This window comes from Sturnira hondurensis, unplaced genomic scaffold (assembly GCF_014824575.4).
Source record: "Sturnira hondurensis isolate 20B ecotype Veracruz unplaced genomic scaffold, ASM1482457v3 Scaffold0000167, whole genome shotgun sequence".
NCBI lineage: Eukaryota > Metazoa > Chordata > Mammalia > Chiroptera > Phyllostomidae > Sturnira > Sturnira hondurensis.
The window spans coordinates 5,413,949-5,433,027 of NW_028072798.1; the positions used below are offsets into that span (position 1 = coordinate 5,413,949).

The 19,079-nt window shown below is 50.2% G+C and overlaps 1 protein-coding gene across 2 annotated transcripts in view; it reads left to right on the forward strand.

The window, feature by feature from the left end:
* The window catches only part of ZDHHC14 (zDHHC palmitoyltransferase 14), a 224,135-nt gene that overhangs the window by 183,345 nt on the left and 21,711 nt on the right, over positions 1-19,079 (forward strand). For both annotated transcript variants that reach the window (XM_037054696.1, XM_037054760.1), the window contains exons 4-5: positions 9,970-10,107; positions 13,168-13,216. In XM_037054696.1, the coding sequence (XP_036910591.1) occupies positions 9,970-10,107; positions 13,168-13,216 (187 nt within the window). The remainder of the gene's footprint in view (positions 1-9,969; positions 10,108-13,167; positions 13,217-19,079) is intronic.

Consider the following 19,079-nt stretch of genomic DNA (forward strand, 5'->3'; position numbering starts at 1 on the left):
AGTCCACAGACAGTGTGAGCCCAACGCTGAGAGGGGCCAAGGTCAGGTCAGGGAGTGGGGTGGCTCACTGACCAGGCGCGGGCGTTTGCTTCCCGCGGAGCTGACTTCAGAGATTCATGACGTAGCAAGGGACAGCAGGAGAGGTACTGAGGGCCATCAGTGGGCGAGGACTGGAGGATGTGCAAGCTTGCATGTATGTGCAGTCCTGATTTTATCATGCCAAGTCCTAGTCCAGCCACCAAATTCCCAGGAGCTTGGAGACCTGGATGGGGGGCTCTGTTCTGGGTGTCAGGAAGCGGCTGGGAGGGGCAGGCATGCTGAGAGTGCGGCAGAGGGAAGGCAGTTCTACTTCGTTAGAATTTACTACTTAGCGTGACGACCCCCGCGATCCCAAATGTAGGAGCTGCGAGGTTTCCTTCTGCACAGTGACCGTCCGATCCGCTCCTTAGATTCCCCACCACTGTCCAGAGTCACGTTCACTTCTACTGCTCATCAGTTCCACATTTCCTGATTGGGTTTACATTGAAAACTTTAGTTTTGTTAACAAATGGTGCTAAAACCGGCAGTTTCTTAACTTATCAGACATTAGTGAGGACCCAGGACCAGAAGAATTCATGCAAGTACTAATGAAACAGTCATTTTGCTTTTCATTTTTACGGATCACAGGGTCCTGGAGCTTTTCTGGTTTAACTTTTTATGTGAGAAGAAAGTGAGTCCCCATGTGGAAGTGATTTATTACATTAAGGCCACAGAATTAGTTAATATGATTTCTCAATTTTGTTCCTCCATAAAATTAAACAGGCAGAACTCGTTTGCGGAAAAGGAGCTAAGAAGTGGGGGTGGGGGAACCTCCTTCCCCGATATATCCCTTTGCCCCAAGTCACCCCCGAGCCCCGCAGTCTCAGCGAATCATGCTGCAGGGCAGCACTGTCACCATAAGAAGGGTCCACTTCCTCCAATGTCCGCCTTGCTGAGAACACGCTGCCCTGAGAACACACCTTAGAGAGCTGCCGGAATGAGGGGCCACCCCCAGGGCCAGACAAGTCTTTTCCACGTGTGGCAGATGGCAGGACCCCCAGACCAGAAGAGTTCCTAGAAGCCACCACACAAGTGGCAGTGCTCAGTTCTTGTCCCCGCTCCACCGAGGCGCTATGCCTGGCACTGTGAGTGCTCACAGGTGCTGCCCCAGGAGAGACAGGCCGGGTCCTCAGCCTGCCAGGCACCACAGCCAGCGGAGGACTGTCACAGGAGGCAGTAACGGGGGTTGGTTAAGAGTTCAGGTCTACACCTGGTCCCCATGCCAACTCCTCCATTTGTATGTTCCTCATCTGGGAAATGGGCATAATGGCATCTACCTACCTCCCCAGGTGTCGTGAGAATTGAATGACTCAGTTCATGGGAAGTACTGGGTTGGCCGAAAAGTCTGTTACATTTTTTTTTCCATATGATGGCTCTAGTGGTGAGCGCTTAGTTGTCTTTAACTTCACTGGAAATGATTTTCTTAGGTTGTATGGTGACAGCTGTCCTGTCAGCAGCATTTAAAATAATTATCAAAATTGGTGAATATTTCTGCAGCCATTTTAATATTGAAGATGGAAAAAGATACACAGTGTTTTCAGGTTATTATGCTTTATTATTTCCATTTATTAAAAATGGAATCGAAATTCAGTGTATGGAGAAGGTGCTGTGACAGACCAAACGTGTCAAATGAAGTGGTTTGCGAAGTTTCTTGGTCCTGTTGACATTTTAGCTAAATAATTCTCTGCTGTGGGGCTGTCTCATGCACTGGAAGGTGTTCAGCAGCACCTCTGGCCTCGCTCCACTGGAAGCCAATACCCGGAAAGAGCCGACATACTCAAAATCTCCAAATCAATCAAGTTATTGGTAAAAATGAAAAATGTGTCTTTTATTTTATGGAAAAAAAACATAGTGGACTTTTTGGCCAATCCAATGCTTAGCACAATGCCTGGCACATAACCAGGACTCAGAAAAGGGTGGACAAAATGAGAGCAGGAGGGGCGCTGAGCACATGAGATTGCCTGCCAGGAAACTGACCAGCCATTGAACGCGGTAGCCGAGCTGTTCTAACTTTCACTAAAAGTCTTAGAACAGCATAAATTATTTAGTGTCTAAGAATGTGGTCCTCTAATACATTAGCCAGTTAAATATTTAAATATTCCTATTACTTGAATTTATGAATTATGTAGGAACTGTGAAAGCCAGGTAACAATAGGTGCCACTATATCTCAATAGTCATCATTCTAAGAAAACAAAAGGCAAAGGTTTTTCTCATCCTGGAGGTAAAATGTCCTAGATTTATTTGCGAATTTTCTGTCATCTTTTTAAAAAATATATTTTATTGATTATACCATTACAGTTGTTCTATTCCCCCTCCTTCATTCCCCTCCACCCACACACTCCCTCCCCCACCATTCTCCCCCCTTAGTTTATAACCACGTGTCTCAAGTTCTTTAGATTCTGTATTTCCCCCACTATTCTCGCCCTCCCTCCTATCTATTTTCTACCTACCATCTATACTATTTTCTGTACCTTCTCCCCCCTTCTCCTCCTCCCACCCCCTGTTGCTAACCCTCCATGTGTTCTTCATTTCTATGGTTCCACTCCTGATCTAGCTGTCCTCTTGGTTTGCTTTTGTTTTAGGTGTGGTTGTTAATAACTGTGTGTTTGCTGTCCTTTCACTGTTCATATTTTTCATCTTCTTTTTCTTATATAAGTCCCTTTAGCATTTCATATAATAAGGGCTTGGTGATGATGAACTCCTTGAACTTGCCCTTATCCGAGAAGCACTTTATCTGTCCTTCCATTCTAAATGAAAGTTTTGCTGGATAAAGCAATCTTGGCTGTAGGTCTTTGGATTTCATGACTTGGAATACTTCTTTCCAGCCCCTTCTTGCCTGTAGGGTCTCTTGAGAAATCAGCTGACAGTCTGATGGGTACTCCTTTGTAGGTGACTGTCCCCTTATCCCTTGCTGCTTCTAGGATTCTCTCCTTCATTTTGGTCTTGGCTAATGTAATTATGATGTGCCTTGGTGTGTTCCTTCTTGGGTCCAACTTCTTTGGGACTCTCTGAGCTTCCTGGATTTCCTGGAAGTCTATTTCCTTTGCCAGATTGGGGAAGTTCTCCTTTATTATTTGTTCAAATAAGTGTTCCACTTGTGGCTGTTTCTTTCCCCCTTCTGGTACCCCTATAATCCGGATGTTGGAACGTTTAAAGATGTCCTGGAGGTTCCTAAGCCTCTCCTCATTGTTTTGAATTCTCATTTCTTCATTCCTTTCTGGTCAGATGTTTTGTTCTTCCTTCTGGTCCATTCCATTGATTTGAGTCCCAGTTTCCTTTCCATCGCTATTGGTTTCCTGGACATCTCCCTTCATTTCAATTAGTTTAGCCTTCATATATTCCTCTAATTTGTGACTATAATCAACCAGTTCTGCGAGCATCCTGATAAATAGTGTCTTGAATTGTGCTTCTGAGAGGCTGGCAATTTCTCGGTCGCTGAGAGTTATCGGCTCTGGGACTTTGAGTTCTTCTTGCGCCATCTTTTGGGCTGTTCCTGCCTGTTCCGTAGCAGGATCGGAGCCCTAAGGTGTTCACCAGAGCAGGGCAACTCAGTCGCTGGGTTGTGACGTTGTATGTGGGGGCGGGGTCAAAGAGGAACTAAAGCGTTCCATCTGCCGCCTGCCGCCGCGGCCCCCACCGGCACCGCAACCGCCACTGTCACCAGGCCCACGCATTTGTTCCACTGCACTCCAGTGTGCCACCACTGTCGGCCCTCCACCACTGGGTTCGCCCCCTGGGGCCTGCGTGGTCCATCTCACTGTGCGCAAATGTGCGACCTTGGTCAGTCTGCCCCGCACCGCGACTGGGTCCGGGCTGCCTGCACGCCTAGGTCGGGGGATCTTTCCTGCCCGACCCAGCTCTGCTGCTGGCTCCGCCCCTCTTACCATCCCCGTTGAACGGTTAGTGGTTGTCAGACTTCCGTATAATTCAATTTTCTGGTCTTTGGGTGTGTCTTTGTTCTCCAAACCTTTGTTGTATTCAAACTTGGCTGTGGGAGAAGGCACAGTGTGTCCACCTAGGCCTCCATCTTGGCGGAAGTCCAATTTTCTGTCATCTTTAGGCAGGCCCGTATCTCTATGAACTTCCTCTCAGGACCGCCTTCGCTGGTCCCGTAGGGTTTGGCTTGTTGAGTGTTCATTTCCGTTTGTTTCCAGTTACGTTTTGCTTGCTTTGTTGAACTCATGGTGAACCCATTCATTACCTAATAACATGTTACTGAGTCTCCATGTATTTGAAAGTTGTTGAGTTTTTCCTGGAGGTTAGTTTCTACTTTTAGGCCATTGTGACCTGAGAAGATGCTTGATATGATTTCAGTTTTCCTTGAATCTGTTGAGGCTTGTTTTGTGTCCTACCCTGTGGCCTGTCTTTGAAAATGATCCATGTTCACTTGAAAATAATGTATATTTTGCTTCTTTGCGTGAAATGTTCTGTAAATACCAATCAAATCTATTTGATCTCTAGTGCCGTCCACAATATCCTTGTTGATTCTTTGTTGGAAGAGCTACCCGTTGTCGACAGAGGGTGTTAAAATCCCCCACGGTGACTGCATTGCCGTCAAGCTCTTTTTTAAAGTCCTCCAAGATTTTCCTCAAATTTCCTAGGTTCAACAAAAAGTCCTTTTCCACTTCATACATTTAAAATCATTTAACTTAATTAAACTTGAATTATCGTTCAAATTAGAAGTTTTACATTTCATCGGCACATTCACATCTATTATTTCACATACCTCTGAAGGCCCCGCTTGGAGAAAGTAGTTGGATTATTTTCCCCTTCTCCTGGACAAGCGGAGGCACAGTCTCCCCAGAGCCCACAATGGCATGGAAAATTTGGGATTTTCAGCCACCCATGCTCAACCTACAGGCTGTGGTTTTGTCCATCTCCGGACCCCACTCCTGAGGGCCCAGATTCGAGCCCCACTTTGGGGAGAGTTCAAATTCTTTACATTTGTGAACACTGTATTCAAATATAACATTTGCAAATACTTTCCCTTAATATTTCAGTGTAGTTTTCTGTACTCTGCATTTTTAATCGTTCTCCATTTCTCTTTCTTTTTAAGGGCTCTTTTTCTTTTCCCCCAGAAATTAAGTCTTCCTTTAACCCAGTGATCAATGTGTCACTCAGCTTGGTGCCCGCCCACCCTGGGGGCACCTCCCTGCCTCCCTGGGCGTTCCCTTTTCTGGAAAGTGTGGGGCTGTCATCAAGGATAAATGAAATAATGATGTAACAGGCACTCAGTGAATGGCAGTTTTAATTATCAAACTATTTTGATTAGTCTTTCGAGGTTTAGGTTAACACAATAGGACCATAACTCCTCTTCCTAGACTGTGTTTCCCCCGGCCACTTGAATGGCTCCACCACTTAGAATCTGAGGGCAGCTGACTTTCCAAAAGGGCTCCCCCATTTGCATTCTCCCCTTAGCCTCTGGGCCTCCCTGTGGCGTCCTGCGTCCTGTGGAGCTGTCGTTAATGAACCCACATCTGCCTCCCCACTGTTAGCAACGCAGGGAGGGCGGAGGCCACCTCTGTCCTTGAGCCCAACACTGACCTCTGTCCGCTCAGCTCTTTTAGCCTCGAGTCACCGTTTTCCAACCCTCAGCGGCCTCTGAGCAGTTTCAAATTTCACAGACCCCCGATTCCTGTGGCTGGCTTGCCGGAAGTCTTATCTTCACTGTCATTTCCCAGTGTCTCCGCCCGGCAGCCAGGAACAGTGATCACTTGGGAACCAAAGGCAATTAAAGGTGTGCTTCCTTCTCTCAGGGCGTATTTGTGGAGTGTCTGCTACGTGCCAGACACACATTCACGTGCCAGGGCTACTAGCGGCGTGACGAGAAATGATTTCTCACCCCAAGGACTCATCTGGGGAAGGAGAGGAAAATCCAGAACCTATGTCAGGGCAGTGAGATGCTAACTGAGGTGTGGTCAGGGCCCCCAGCTAACCAACTTAGATCTCACGTGATTAGAGAACCTTCTGGATGTATCAGCTCCCCCATTCCCCACCCAGGCTCGGTTCCAGTGTGGCCTCTTTTAGGGAGTAGCTCCTGAGAATTCTCCAGAGATACTGTAGTGTAAGACCCCTCCCTTCTGGCAGGATCCAGTCTTCAGAATCAGGGGCTGTGGCAACAGCTTCAAATTGCTTTTCCAAAGATCTTCCCATCACACATGCCTGGCCCTGCCCCACCCACCAGTAACACAGGGGCCGCCCTTCCGTGTCTCCACACAGAAATACGCAAACTGACCTCTAATAATAGATGTTTGAAACGTCTCAGATGTTGTGGTTGCACGCAGCCCGTGGCCAGCTGTTGGGTTCCCCTCTCCGCCTCCAGATGTTGTCCCTTCCAGCCAATGAGTGCTTCGCTCAGGTCCCCAGGAGCCACGTCTGTGTCAGCTTGTGCTCAGTTGCTCTGTTCTTTTCCCTGGAAACCAACTAACACAAATATCACAAGCCTCCCGTTCAAAACGCCCCCAGGCAGCTCCTACGCGTGCCCCACTCTTTAGAACTAGGGTGAATGCATTTGCAGCAGAAGCGTGGGGGCGGGGGAGCCACGCCTTACACCGTTTTATCCTTGACCCGTAAAGGGAGACTCGTGTGTGGTGAGAGGACAGCCTGATTGAACACTAAATTAGGTTTCCCTCCGCTGGGAGTTCTTGGCTGGCGTCTGCGGAATACTCGTGTTCTGGAGCCTGAAAATAGCGTGTCCTCACCAAAGAAGATAAGGGGCTCCTTGGGGCCGTGGAGTGTTGTGCAGCTGTTTGTCCTCTTAGTGGTCCTTGCACTTGACACGGCTGGGCATGTGGCAAATATGAAAGGCCCGTGGCATGTGGTGGTCAGGAGTTCTGGAGGCGTGTGGAGCTGGGCCCTGTGCCAACCTTACTGCACGTCACCTTCGTGACAGTGGGCAGTGTGCTTACTCCCGTGGGTCCTTTGATGGCGAGAGGTTTTCTTCAGTCATTTGTCAGGCATTCATTAAAGGTTGGGGGTAACGTTGGCAGATAAAAGCAAATAACTAAGATGATTTTAGATAATGGTGGGGTCCCTGACAGGTCTTGCTCCTGGATCGGATGTGAGGGTGAGGGAAAGAACAGGTCAAGGATGGCGCCTGGGATTCCGGGTCACACAGAAGGGAGGCGGGAAGTGTGAAAAGGGATGCCTTTGGGGAGGGACAACCGGAAATCCTCCCTGGTGTCAAGGTTGGGACGTCAGGTGGTTCGGCAGGAGGCTGTGCCTGAAGACGGCCTGTGACCATGTCAGTGCCTTCTGTGTAGAGCTGGCATTTGATCTTGGGGTAGAGAGATTGCCCAGTGAGAGAGCGTGTCCATGGAGACGCGAAGAGGCCCCGCCTGAGCCCTGGGTGCAGCCACTGCCAGAGTCAGAAGGGTCACCGAGGAAGAGGGTGAGGGGCGGGTGCCGGGTCGGGAGCCAGAGGGCGGAGGCCACCATCAGTCAGTCAGACCTGGACCCCGACATGTCCTCGTTCCTCAGAGAGGCCCAGGGGGCCTTCTGTTGCCACCACACTTCCAGCAAACACACGGGAGGATATGAGACGCATTAAAGAAAAGAACTGCTCCGTGAGCCTCCATTTTTAGTGGGGTTTTCATCAGCTGTGAAAAAGGTTTTATAATAAGACGAGCTTCCAAGAGGAAACTGCTTTCAGCCCATGCCGCCAGAGGGCCAGGTGTTCACACCCACACCTGGGACAGTGCCACTCCCCAGTGCCCCCGCCCCTGCCTGTGTCTCCTGCGCATCACCTGTTGCTTTCACTCCGCTGTTCCTCTCACTCTGCTGTTGCTGTGCCGCCCTCAGGAAAGCACAGTCACAGCGTAGCTAATAGTGAGCTTTCTAAAGCAGAATACAACAACTGCCTACCCCACAGAAATGCTTCGCAGCGAGCTGCCAAGACTGTGTGGCCCATGTGGGGCTCCGTAGTAACACACAGGCCCCGCCCCCCCCCCCCCCCCGCCAAGCCCTGCTGTCTTCTCTGCAGCTGGCAATCTTAGAGAGGAGGCTTGTCCCCCACCCACCGGGGTCTGGAGACCAGACGCCACAGCTGGATCGGCAGCTTGGTCCTCCCCGTGCTCTGTGCCTCACGCCTCACTCCCACTTCCTGTGCGCTGTGCGAAGGAGGAAGGAGGTCTCCCAAAACGACAGCCTCCAAGTCTTAGAGCACCTGGCTGACTCGGATTTTGTTTTCCTTTTGCATCCCTTTTTGTAGACCTTGCCCTTGCGTGGCCCCTGTCTGTTGCTGACATGGGGCAGTGACCTTGTTTCACCCAGGGGTTCACCTTCCAGCGGCACGTGTGAACATGCAAGTCACATGGGTACACCAATGGGAATTACTTTCCTTTGAGCATCGAGTCTCATAGGCCACCGGGGTGTCACCAGGGCAGGGAGCTCTGAGATTGCTCTTTGGGTCCTCTGTGTGGACTGCCTGCTGCTTGTTAATGTCACTGACAGGCCACAGTGACTTGTGCAGTTCCTGAGCCACCACTGTCTCCAGGTGTCCTGGTGTCCTTTTCAAGACGTGAGCTTGCACTTGACATAAAACGTGAGATGAGTGATTTATGATGGGTGACCAAAAAGTAATGAAGTGGACAGCCTCACATAGCTTTGTGGTGTGTTGCTGGCACAGTCGCGCCTCCCCTGGCCCTCTCTGTGTGTTTTAAACCGCGTATGGATAGAAAAAAACGTGACAGTTGGGCAGAAGCTAAGCTTGGAGCCCAAGTAAAACCCTAAAGCATATGCCGAGCGTCCCCCACCCCCCACGCAGGCGGCCTGAGGTGGGGTGTTAAAGCGTCATGCTGCCCCGCTGAGTAGTACAGAAGAACAGCAACCGGCAGTCACTTTCAAAGGTTGATCACAAACGCGTCCACGGGAAGTTCCCAAGGCGAGAAGATGGGGTTTGCGCTCGGGATACCGCGGGGTAACGGTGCAAGGACACACAGAGCCAGTGCTGTGTCGGTTACAGAGTGCCGGAGGCAGCATCTCCACTGGGAAGATGGGAGCAGCCAGAGAAAGGCCTGGCCTCAAGTTCGGGTTTCTCTGCTTCCCAAGTGTGCGGCCCACGCACGCAGTCTGCCTTCTCTCTGAGCTCGGTTTGCTCCCCTGTGAAACGGGGCAGCGTCGCCCTGTTCCCTGTAGGACTGCTTCAGGGCCGAGTGTATTAATGTATGCGACTTCTCTTGACAAACTCTAAAGCATCCTGTAGGCTTTTTTAAAACATCTTCCCAGACACTCCTGTATTTAACCCCACAGGAACCCCATCGAATACCCTCATTTTGCAGGTCAGGAAGCTGAGGGCTGTGGGCTGAGTGGTCCGGTCACCTTGCCCTTAAGGATGGTGGTTCCCTTTGAAAACAATATCGGTGCCCCAATAACTGTTGAAGGAGTGGAGACGTTTCTTCAGGAGCAGTCGTGATTGGGACAGGAGACCAGGGGTTGTCCCTCTGTCCTGTCCCAGGCCCCTTGCCATGAGAAGTAGTCACTTAACACTTACCCGTGCACCCACGAGAGGTGGCAAAACTGCCCCGCCCAGCCTGGCACTTAATGTCAGAGGGGTTGGTACCATCTTAAGGAAACGCTGTTCTGTGAACCAGAGAGGTTTTTGTTTTTGTCTTTTTTACAAAAGGGTGAAATCTTTACTTTTCTCATTGTAATGAGAATAAATGTATACTCTTTGTTTTTCAGAACAGCCAAGTTCTGTTGAAAGAATAATTATGTTCTTGAAATGTCTTAATGTTAAGCCTTGCTATGAGTGGCTAATTTGCAAGCATGTAGTATGATGTCATTTTGTTATATTATTGGAGCATTGGGTGGTGGGGGAGGGGCTCCTGACTGTAAAGAAAAAAAGCATTTTATTAATTGATTTCCTTTTTTTTTTTTGCCTCTCATTTCAGAACGGTTTGATCACCACTGTCCCTGGGTAGGCAACTGTGTGGGGAAAAGAAACTACAGATTTTTTTATATGTTTATCTTATCTCTGTCTCTCCTGACAGTCTTTATATTTGCATTCGTTATCACCCACGTCATCCTTCGTAAGTATGCTGGCGGGGTCTGACTGAGTATGTGGCCGTTTGCCTGACTTTGGCTTTCTGATTTAATTTTGATTTGATACTTTGATCATTTCGGGCTTTCTCTTTCTTCTCTTGCCCCTTCTCCTGGCCCCCTCCTCACTTCCAGCATGCCCCCTTTTCAGTTCTGCCTTCCTCTGTCCCTCGTCACTGCCCCACCTTCCAGTCCCCACCCCCCCATCCTCCCCAGAGCAGCTGTCAGGGTCACACCTGGGACAGGCTCTCTGTACTCCCGAGACTTTGTCCCTGTTCCGACCTCAGCGACTTCACTTTCTCTTCTGCTGAGGGATCCCCTGGGAAAATCGTCCCCACCCTTTGCACACTGGGGGATCAGCCAGAGCACACAGTCATGTTTTTGCTGGGATCAGTCACCTCCCCGGAAACAGGTGTCTGGGGATAAAGACTGGGTTTCCTAGCACGCGATCTACACATCACCGGTACACATTTGATCAGGTGCTCACTTACCTGTTAGGACACCGGTACGCCACCCTGGCACATAAAGGAAGCAACTGGATTAAAAATGAGATTTGAGTATAAATGACTGTATATATATATATATATGTATATATATATGCACATCTACCTAAGCAAACGGCATGGTTTATTCCCCAATCTGATGGTCATAACTTTGAATTTCGCTTGTCTCTCGGTCATTCACTTTCCTATAATAGACAGTGATAAGAAGGAAGCTAATTGGCTTTGAGCTATAAATCTAAGCCTCTAAACTTCCATTACAGGGTCATTAGCACCAGTAAAGTCCAACAGAGCCTCTTGGCCACATTCCTGAAATGCAGCCACCTGTTAGCAAGTGCAGATCTCCTATCTGGAATGTTCCAGAAAGTGCCTGAGCACACACTTTCCTCCTAAGCAGCAGCACTGGAACCACAAAGGGGGTGTGGGCTGAGGCTGAGGTTCAAAGCCTTTTCCTCCCTTCTCTTTCCGTGGAGTCTGCATGGGCCCTGGGAAGTCGGTGGTCAGGAAAGCTTCGTGTTAGTTCTTTTAAATACTCGTCAGGTTCGGACATTAACTGGAGTAGCTCAAACTTTCACAGGCATTTTAAATCCTAGTTCCCATTTTTTCTCGCTGAAATCCTTTCATCCGAACGTGACGCAAGTTTGAAACCTGTGCTTGCGAGCTGTTCCTTGGTGGGGTTGCAAGAGCAGAGTTGGCCGTCATCAGAGATGGTTCCCAGGGGACTCGAGTGGGGGACGCCAGTGCGGTTCAGAGTCAGAAATGTCCAGAGTCGCCAGGGTCCTCGCTGTGTGCCAGCAGGCAAGAGAATCCGAGAGAAGCAGTTGTGTGCACTATGGAAGGAATAAGCACCCGTGCTCCAACGTGTTATCCAGGACGCCACAAACTGGAGTTTAAACATTACGTTTTTACATCATCTTTAGTAACTTCCAACTGCCCCCTGTATACACAATCACACTGTGCCTGTGGCCTTGCCCCTGCACTCTGGGTACCAAGGGTCCGCTTTCACTCACTCAGCCACACACGTAAACTCTGGAAACGCACACACACAGAGTGAAGCCCACCGCCTGACGGTTCGCTTTCATCTCCACTAGAGCTCCCCTCAGCCGGGCTCCAGGACCCGGGCTCCGTCCGGGTCCTGCTGTGGTCTGTGCTTGTGCGTGGTTAACCCAGCCTTCTGCACGAAAAGCACTCGGAATCCCTGTGACTGCAAGTGACCCAGACATTCTGGACCAAAGCAAAGCAGCTAAAGGTTTTCCTGTCCTCTTGCCCTGCACCCCAACACCCCCACCCTACCCCCCATTTGGTGCGACCAGAGATGCTTTCAGGAAGGGCAAGGGTTTTTATATGGTCCCCATGATCCCCCTAAGACTGCCGCTGGGGAAGTGTCACCTGAGTTCTCCCTGCCAGGTGCCAGGCTCTGAGGGCAGGGAGAGTGGGGTGAGGATTCTGTTACCTCAAGGTTCCTGAGCTCATTCTGCCTCAAGCTGTGTTTGCTTGGCGATCTGCTGCAGCCCCCCTGCCGAGTCTGCCCTACTGGCCTAGCAGGGGCAGGAGAAGGCCCTAACTCTCCTTATCAGTTCTCTCACGCACTGGCGTCCTAGCACATAGCACAGCCCTGTGCCTCAGTGAGCACGGCGGGGGCGGGGGGGGGGAGTGGGACACACAGAGGGAGAATGTAGAGCCCACTCACTCGCAGCCATCCTGGAGCTGAACGGGGCTGCCGGTCACATAGAGGGTCTGGGACACTCCCTCTAACTCCCACCTGGCAGCTGCACCACCACAAAATGCCACAGTCCCACTCCATCCATTTTCCTTGTTCTTCTCACTGCTGCCTGGGGGCCAAGCCGTGTCCCCACACCATGGCTCCGTGCAGTGCAGCAGGGACCCAGCCTCACCACCCCAGGGTGGGATGTCACCAGTTCCTCCTACAGACTTTTATTCCTAAAAACCATAGTGCCAACACATAAACTAAAAATTGCTTCTTGTCAGGTGTGTCTTTACTCAAGTCCTGATGGAAGCGTTTTCTGGCACAGACCATTCACACCGAAATGTCTTTGACTGAAGGGGGTCAGTAATAAACCACACTCCGTGCGCTCTGAGCGCAGAGGAAGGCCCCTTTCACACACAGCCTGGCTTCCAGGACATACAGGGTCAGAAGTTAACAAACTCTGGGAAAATAGTCTTCCATAAAAGAAGAGAAAAAGATTGCATACAGTGTTCTGTTTTCCTGGTAAAACAAGGAAAACAAAGGAGTCATCAGAAGTGTGATTTGTGGGAAAGTATGCAGACATCCATCTGCTTTTTTTTAATTGAAAAAATATCCTGCAGATGTTGGGTCTAGTTACGAATCTGCCATTTTCTTGTTGAGTAACTTCAGTGGGATCTCAGTCTCGCATCCGTGTCCTAGGTGCCGCAGCACATAAAAAATATAATTACTTAATTGATTTTGAGACGCCTGTTATGTCTCTGTAGATGAGAGAGCGTTCAGCATGAAGGCTGCTTTGCCGGAGGTAAATGTGTGAATACTAAATTTTGGTTTCCCTCCCACAGGTTCGCAGCAAACGGGATTCCTTAACGCCCTGAAGGACAGTCCTGCGAGATATCCTTTCTGGTGGTTGTGCCGTTTACTAGGCTAACGGGCCAAGTATTGGACTGACCTTCTACTCAGCTTCCTTCTGGCCCTGTGCCTTGGCCTGTCTTCTCAGCAACCGTATTCTGGTTCGTTCTGCGAAGCGCCCGCAGGAACCCTCCCGGGGTTCACTTGGCTGAGGAGCAGCACCTGCAAGCTCGCTCTGTGCAGCGACTTGTTTAGCCTTGTTCAGGGGAGGGGCCCCTGCGCTAGAGAACCAGGTGCGACCTCTTGCCCACCCCGAAACCCACGCCTGTGTGTGTTGGACCAGGTTGGTTCAGGCTGCAAGCTGTGGCTTACTTCATTTGGATCAGTGGGTGGTCCCTACAGAATACTTAAGGAGGCCAGTGGGCGTTCCTTTCTTAGTCGGCAGGTGGGAATCCTCTGAGCCTGGGGGTGGATTCCGTCTGGGGGGGGCGGTTAGCTCGGCATTGCTCTGGGCAGGACAGATAATCTGTATTTATTTTTAGAAATAGAACACCTTTCCACTGCCCTGAATGACCGAAGATGGCCGATCTCAAGTTAATGAGAGGATGGTTAATCCCATCCTCTCAAACAGCCTACATGGGCATGTACTACGTTATTTTGAACTTCTTAAAAGAAAAAGGTTCACCTATTAAGACCATGCGTGGGCTCCCACCCCTCCCCTGTCTGCCCACTATGCACACTCACTGGTTTCGCATCAGCCAGCCAGCCCCACCCACCAGCTCTGGCTGGGACCCAGCTGTCTTTCTTCTTCACGTAACCAGGTAGGCTGGACTTGAACTTCTCATTATTCCTGGGAGTTGTCTTCTTGTGGTAGAGAATTCTTAAGGAATGAAGAGCTTCACTGAGATGTGCATATCACATACATGCATTCCAGTGGACAGACCAAGGCAGTGACCTCACTGGTCAGAAAGGCTGACCTAAAGCCTGGGGGTTTTAGCCGCTTCATTCCCAGGGGCCTTTGGGCTCCCACTGCTCCACGTGGCTCTTGCCGGGCACCCTCAGGCACAGCCCCCCGCTGGGCTGTTGTGGGGTGTTCAAGTTGTCCGCGCAGACCTCCCAGCTCACAGATCTTATCACCTCAGGACCCTGGCATGAGTCCTCGGGGAAGATGGTAGGGGCAGAAAGTCCTAGACTGGGAGGACAGCTTTTAATTCCTGCTCCATCAGAGCTAATTATGAGCCAACTCATTTCTTTCAACACTTTGTGTCTGTTTTTTGACCCGCTGTAGTCAGCCACTCTGTACTCAGCAGCACTGTGCTGACAGCACCAACTATTTGGAGTACCTGTGACAATGCTCAGTGCCACAGCACTGCTTCCACGTGGGGCAGGAGCGATTTCTGGAAGGCTTCTTTCGGTGGCGGTTTGTGCGATGGGCAGGCTCTGCCAGAACCTTCTGTCAGAGCACGTGTGTGTCTGCTCATTCTCAAGGTTTGGCTGTGCCCGTAATCTGCATGGTCAAGGTTACTGTGTTCCCCCAAAGGAAGTAGACAGATGCTGCTGGCAGGAAGAAAGGAAGGGCAGCAATGTGTCCGAAGCGGCATGCTGACTCCACTGCAGAAACGGTTTATGTGGATGAGGGAGAAATGCTCTCATTTGGTCCAGAGCAAATCTGAGCGTATTTCCCGTGGAATGTCGTTCTCAGATAGAGGTAGAGTTTCCCCTACGGCCCAGTTTTTGAAAACTCATAAAAATCCCGGCCACTGTCTTCCCAATGTTGCCGTATCTAGCCACTGCCCCTCCACCAACAGCCTGACATTTGCCCTCTTCGGGCTGTGACATAAGCGTGGCTTCCACGTTCCAGAGCTTGGTGGCCACATCCTGCCCTGAGTGTGTGATGGGCTCCCTACAGCATCCCAACACGGCTCAGGCTCAGGACCTTGCACCTCCAGGCCACGGCCTCTGCCAGCTCTGCTGTGCACGTATCCAACTGTTGTAACAAAAAGCTGGGTCCCATTGCTGCTGTAACAAAAAGTCACAATTTAAGAGGCCTAAAGCAACATAAATTTATTAGCACACAGCTCTACAGGTCAACATCCAGTAGGCTCGGCTTCTGATTTCTTAAAAGCAGAATGAGTCTTAAGTGTCACTAAGACTCAGAAAATGCACTTGAGTGGGGGAGTAGAGTCCAGAAGGAAGATGCACATCCCGCAGGGAAACCAGGGAAGGCTTTGGTGGGTGGCCTCTGCAGGGGGCTTGGAAAGATGGGTGGTGTTCCAACAGGGTTGGAGGGGTGAGGCCCCAGGCAGGCCCCTGTCCTGAGCTAGGCCCCAGTCATTTCAGGCCATCATCCGAGCCCGACAGGCTTTGTTCTGTTTTAGTGGAATCTGGTGGGAAGCTTGGAGAAAAGGAGGGCACCAACAGCCTGGTAGAATATTAACAAAGGCCACTCGGGTCTCCCCTAACTCAGGGCCTTCAGGGCCCATCCAAACTGATATCTGCTGGTCCTCAGAAAACAGATGGGACAGGCATCCTGGGTCCTCTGACGGCTGCAGGTTAAATGACCCCGATTTACCCACCACAGTGTTGCCAGCACTAGAGGCCCCTCTTCCCACCCAGGGAACTAAGACTTCCTGCTGTCCCTACCCCGTCTGATGGAGGGGGGGTTCATGAAGAATAAGCACCACTTATATCTCATACGATCACAGAGTGAGGGAGGAGGTCATTTGGTTTTTAGAATCATCCAAGTAATGCAAGAGCATATTCTCACCATAAAAAATGTCAACTAGAAAGGTTGAGATAAAAGGGAAGTGTTGCTCTTGTCCCTCTGCAGGAATCCTTCCAAGTGCCCTCTCTCCGGCGTGAATCCCTGTGTATGCATTCAGACACGCAGACCAATACACTGGGGGTGTGGGGTGGGGCTGCTTGTACCTAAAAGAGGCCGTGCCCTCTGCATTGTTCTGCAGTTTGATTTTTAAGTAGTTCCATGTCAACGTGTACATCAACTTCATTTTTTTAGCTTCTTTATATAATTCCAGAGTACAGATGAACCATAGTGTATTCTATTGTTAGATATTTAGATTTTTTAATTCTTTTGCTGCTCAAGAAACAAGGGAGAAGATTTTCTTGTCAGTATTTTTCTGTGCGTAAGGGTAGGTATTTCTCTAGGATGGACAACGACCATGTGGACCCACTGAGCCAGAAATGAAGTGTATTTTACATGTTGATTGACATGCCGAACTATCCCCTAAAGAGAGCGCACCGATTCACCCTCCCGTTCCCCTCCGTCTTCACCCACGCTGCTTGTTACCAGTGCTACGATTTTTGCCAGTGTGATGGGCTGAGAAAAATTCATTGTTTTAATTTCCATTTGCTGGATAAAAATTGGCTTGTACATCTTTTCATGTTTATTGACCTTTCTTTTTCCTGCCACAGTGGGTCGGTCCTGCCCTTTGTCCATATTTTAACTGGGCTATCTGTTCTTCTGTTAGCACGTTCTTTATGCATTGTTAGTAATAACCTTTTAAAATATCCTTTGCCGGTAATCTCTGCCAGCCGTCACCTACCTGAATGCACCAAAGTGCTTCATTTATTGACAAAGTCGATCTATAAATCTCGTACTACAAAGCTCCTATCCCACGCTTTGCGCCTTACATCCTCATCCCAAAATTATGCAAATAATTCCTTCGTTTTCCTCTCAAACCTTCATATTTTATTTCTTAAGCTTGGCACAGTAGTTTCTCTGTAGTACAGTTTTGTGTCTGTGGTGTGAGCTACAGTTTTAACTTAATTTTTCTCGGGTGTTTAGTGAAGGGTCTCAATACGGCTTGTTAGTCCAGTGTAGCGGTTCTCAAATATTTTTGTCTCAGAACTCCTCACCGGGCCTTAGATATATGGAGTATGTCTATTTCTGTACGTCACGTTTGAAATTAACGCAGACATGAATAAAACACGAGACTGCACAAGGGCTCCTCCCGTGAGCATGAGTGAGGACAGTTTACAACATCACATCAAGCAGCCTCCAGAACCAGCTGCTGAACGATAGAATGAGGCTGCAGTTGGGAATCACGTTCGGGCGTTGATACCCTGAAGGGATCCTGGGAACCCTAAGGGGCCGGGGCCAGCCCTTGGGAACCCGCGGCCTGTGCCTCCACCACCAGCTGGAATGCCTTCTCCGTTCCCATGCCCGCGGTCCGTCTTGGGCCCCACTGCCTCGTTCCGCTGGAAAACTCCTCTCCTGCCCCCACCCCCATGGTGCTCTTTTCCAAAACATCTTACTGTTTCTCGTCCATTTTCTCTTCTGGATGCATTTTAGGACCAGTGTGTCTCATTCAGGTTTTAAAATCCCAGTTGGAATTTTGATTAGAATTATGGTGACTTCACAGAGTAACTTGGGACAAGCTACACCCTATTCTGCCCAGTATAAAGGCTCATGGGAGAAAAGGAGTTGCGAGACTGGAAGGTCGTGGCCACGTGTCTCATCTGAAGGGTCCCGGTGACCTTCTGGTCTCGGGCTCTGCCACGTAAGTCAGCGTGAAATTGACAGCCCACATCCCAGACGTGGTGGCGGGCACTTGGGTGACAGGCGAAGGCTGGGTTTCCCTGACTCTGTCTCGGGACTGTACGGCCATCTAACTGATGAAGATGAGATGCCAACAAGCTCCTGAACCTAACTATTTAAAAGCATCGAGTGCTGGTGGAGACGTTGAATCTGGAGAACAAAGGGAGATATCTCCGATACACGCCGTTCCATCCAGGCTCTTCCTGTAAGTGTGCATTGCCGGTTTCACTGTGATTTTTAGGAAAGAAAGAAGGAAATGATTTCCAACAGCATCCGTTTCTTGTATTTAAGTATCAGAACCCCAGACAGGGGCCTGGCACAGAGTAAGGTGCACGAGGATCGGGGCGCATGCGTGGTGCCTTCAGGGCAATGTGCCTCAACTCCGTGTGGCTCCCAGGGCCTCATCAGCTCAGAGCTCAGAAAGGAGGGGACCCACAGGCTTCAGCCTTCCCTGACCACACTGGGATCCAGGTGATTTCGGTCGATAAGAAAACCCACATGAAACAGACTTTTTAAAATAAACTGCCACCTGGATTTGGCACTAGGCAAAATACATAAATAAATAAGTCATAAACCTGGCTGCTGAGATTCAAAGAGACAGGCCCGGACGTGTTAACAGAGCCACGCTCTGGGCAGCTCTGGGGTGTGGGGCCGACAAACGAGGCTTGACGTCCCGGGTAGTCTCAGTCCCGCTGCTCTGAGGTCTGAGAGCCCAAAGTTAACACCTGTCGTGGGGCACTGCCACAGTTTGGGGCCTGGGGAAGCGGCCGTCTCTCCCAGAAGCCTGGGGACCCAGTGCCAGCCCTGTTTTGCTGTGACTGCTGTGTGAGCTCTTGTAAGGGGCTTGACGACCCGGAGCGTCAGCGTCCGTCCTTCCTACCTGTGAAGTGAAAGTGTTGGAACCAACTGGGACATCTTAACTCGGGTCGGGGCACCTCCATGGGAGCAGCATCAGGGCGGTGTTAAGGCCCCCTGAAATGCTAAGAAAGAAATGTGTTTGGGTACTTGTTTTCCTGAGAAGAAAGTCAGAGCCCCAAAGGTTAGCTTCCTTGACGTCTCACTTCGATGATTCTCCGAATACCGGGGGTCCTCCCCATTCTACCCAACACTATTTCCATATCCTTGCAAGGCCGTGTTCACCTTCCCAGGGTGGACAGGCTGCTCCGCTGTGCCCTTCAGGCCTGTCCCCAGGCAGGGCCGGTGCCTTGGGAGGCTCCGAGCCGGCACTCTTGGGCTCCCGAGGAGACTGGACAGAGGGGTGTCTGTCTGCCCATCAGCATTCGCAGTATTTTTTCAATTCTATGATCAGCTCCTGAGTACCTCGGGGGTGACATCTTGGGCCAGGGG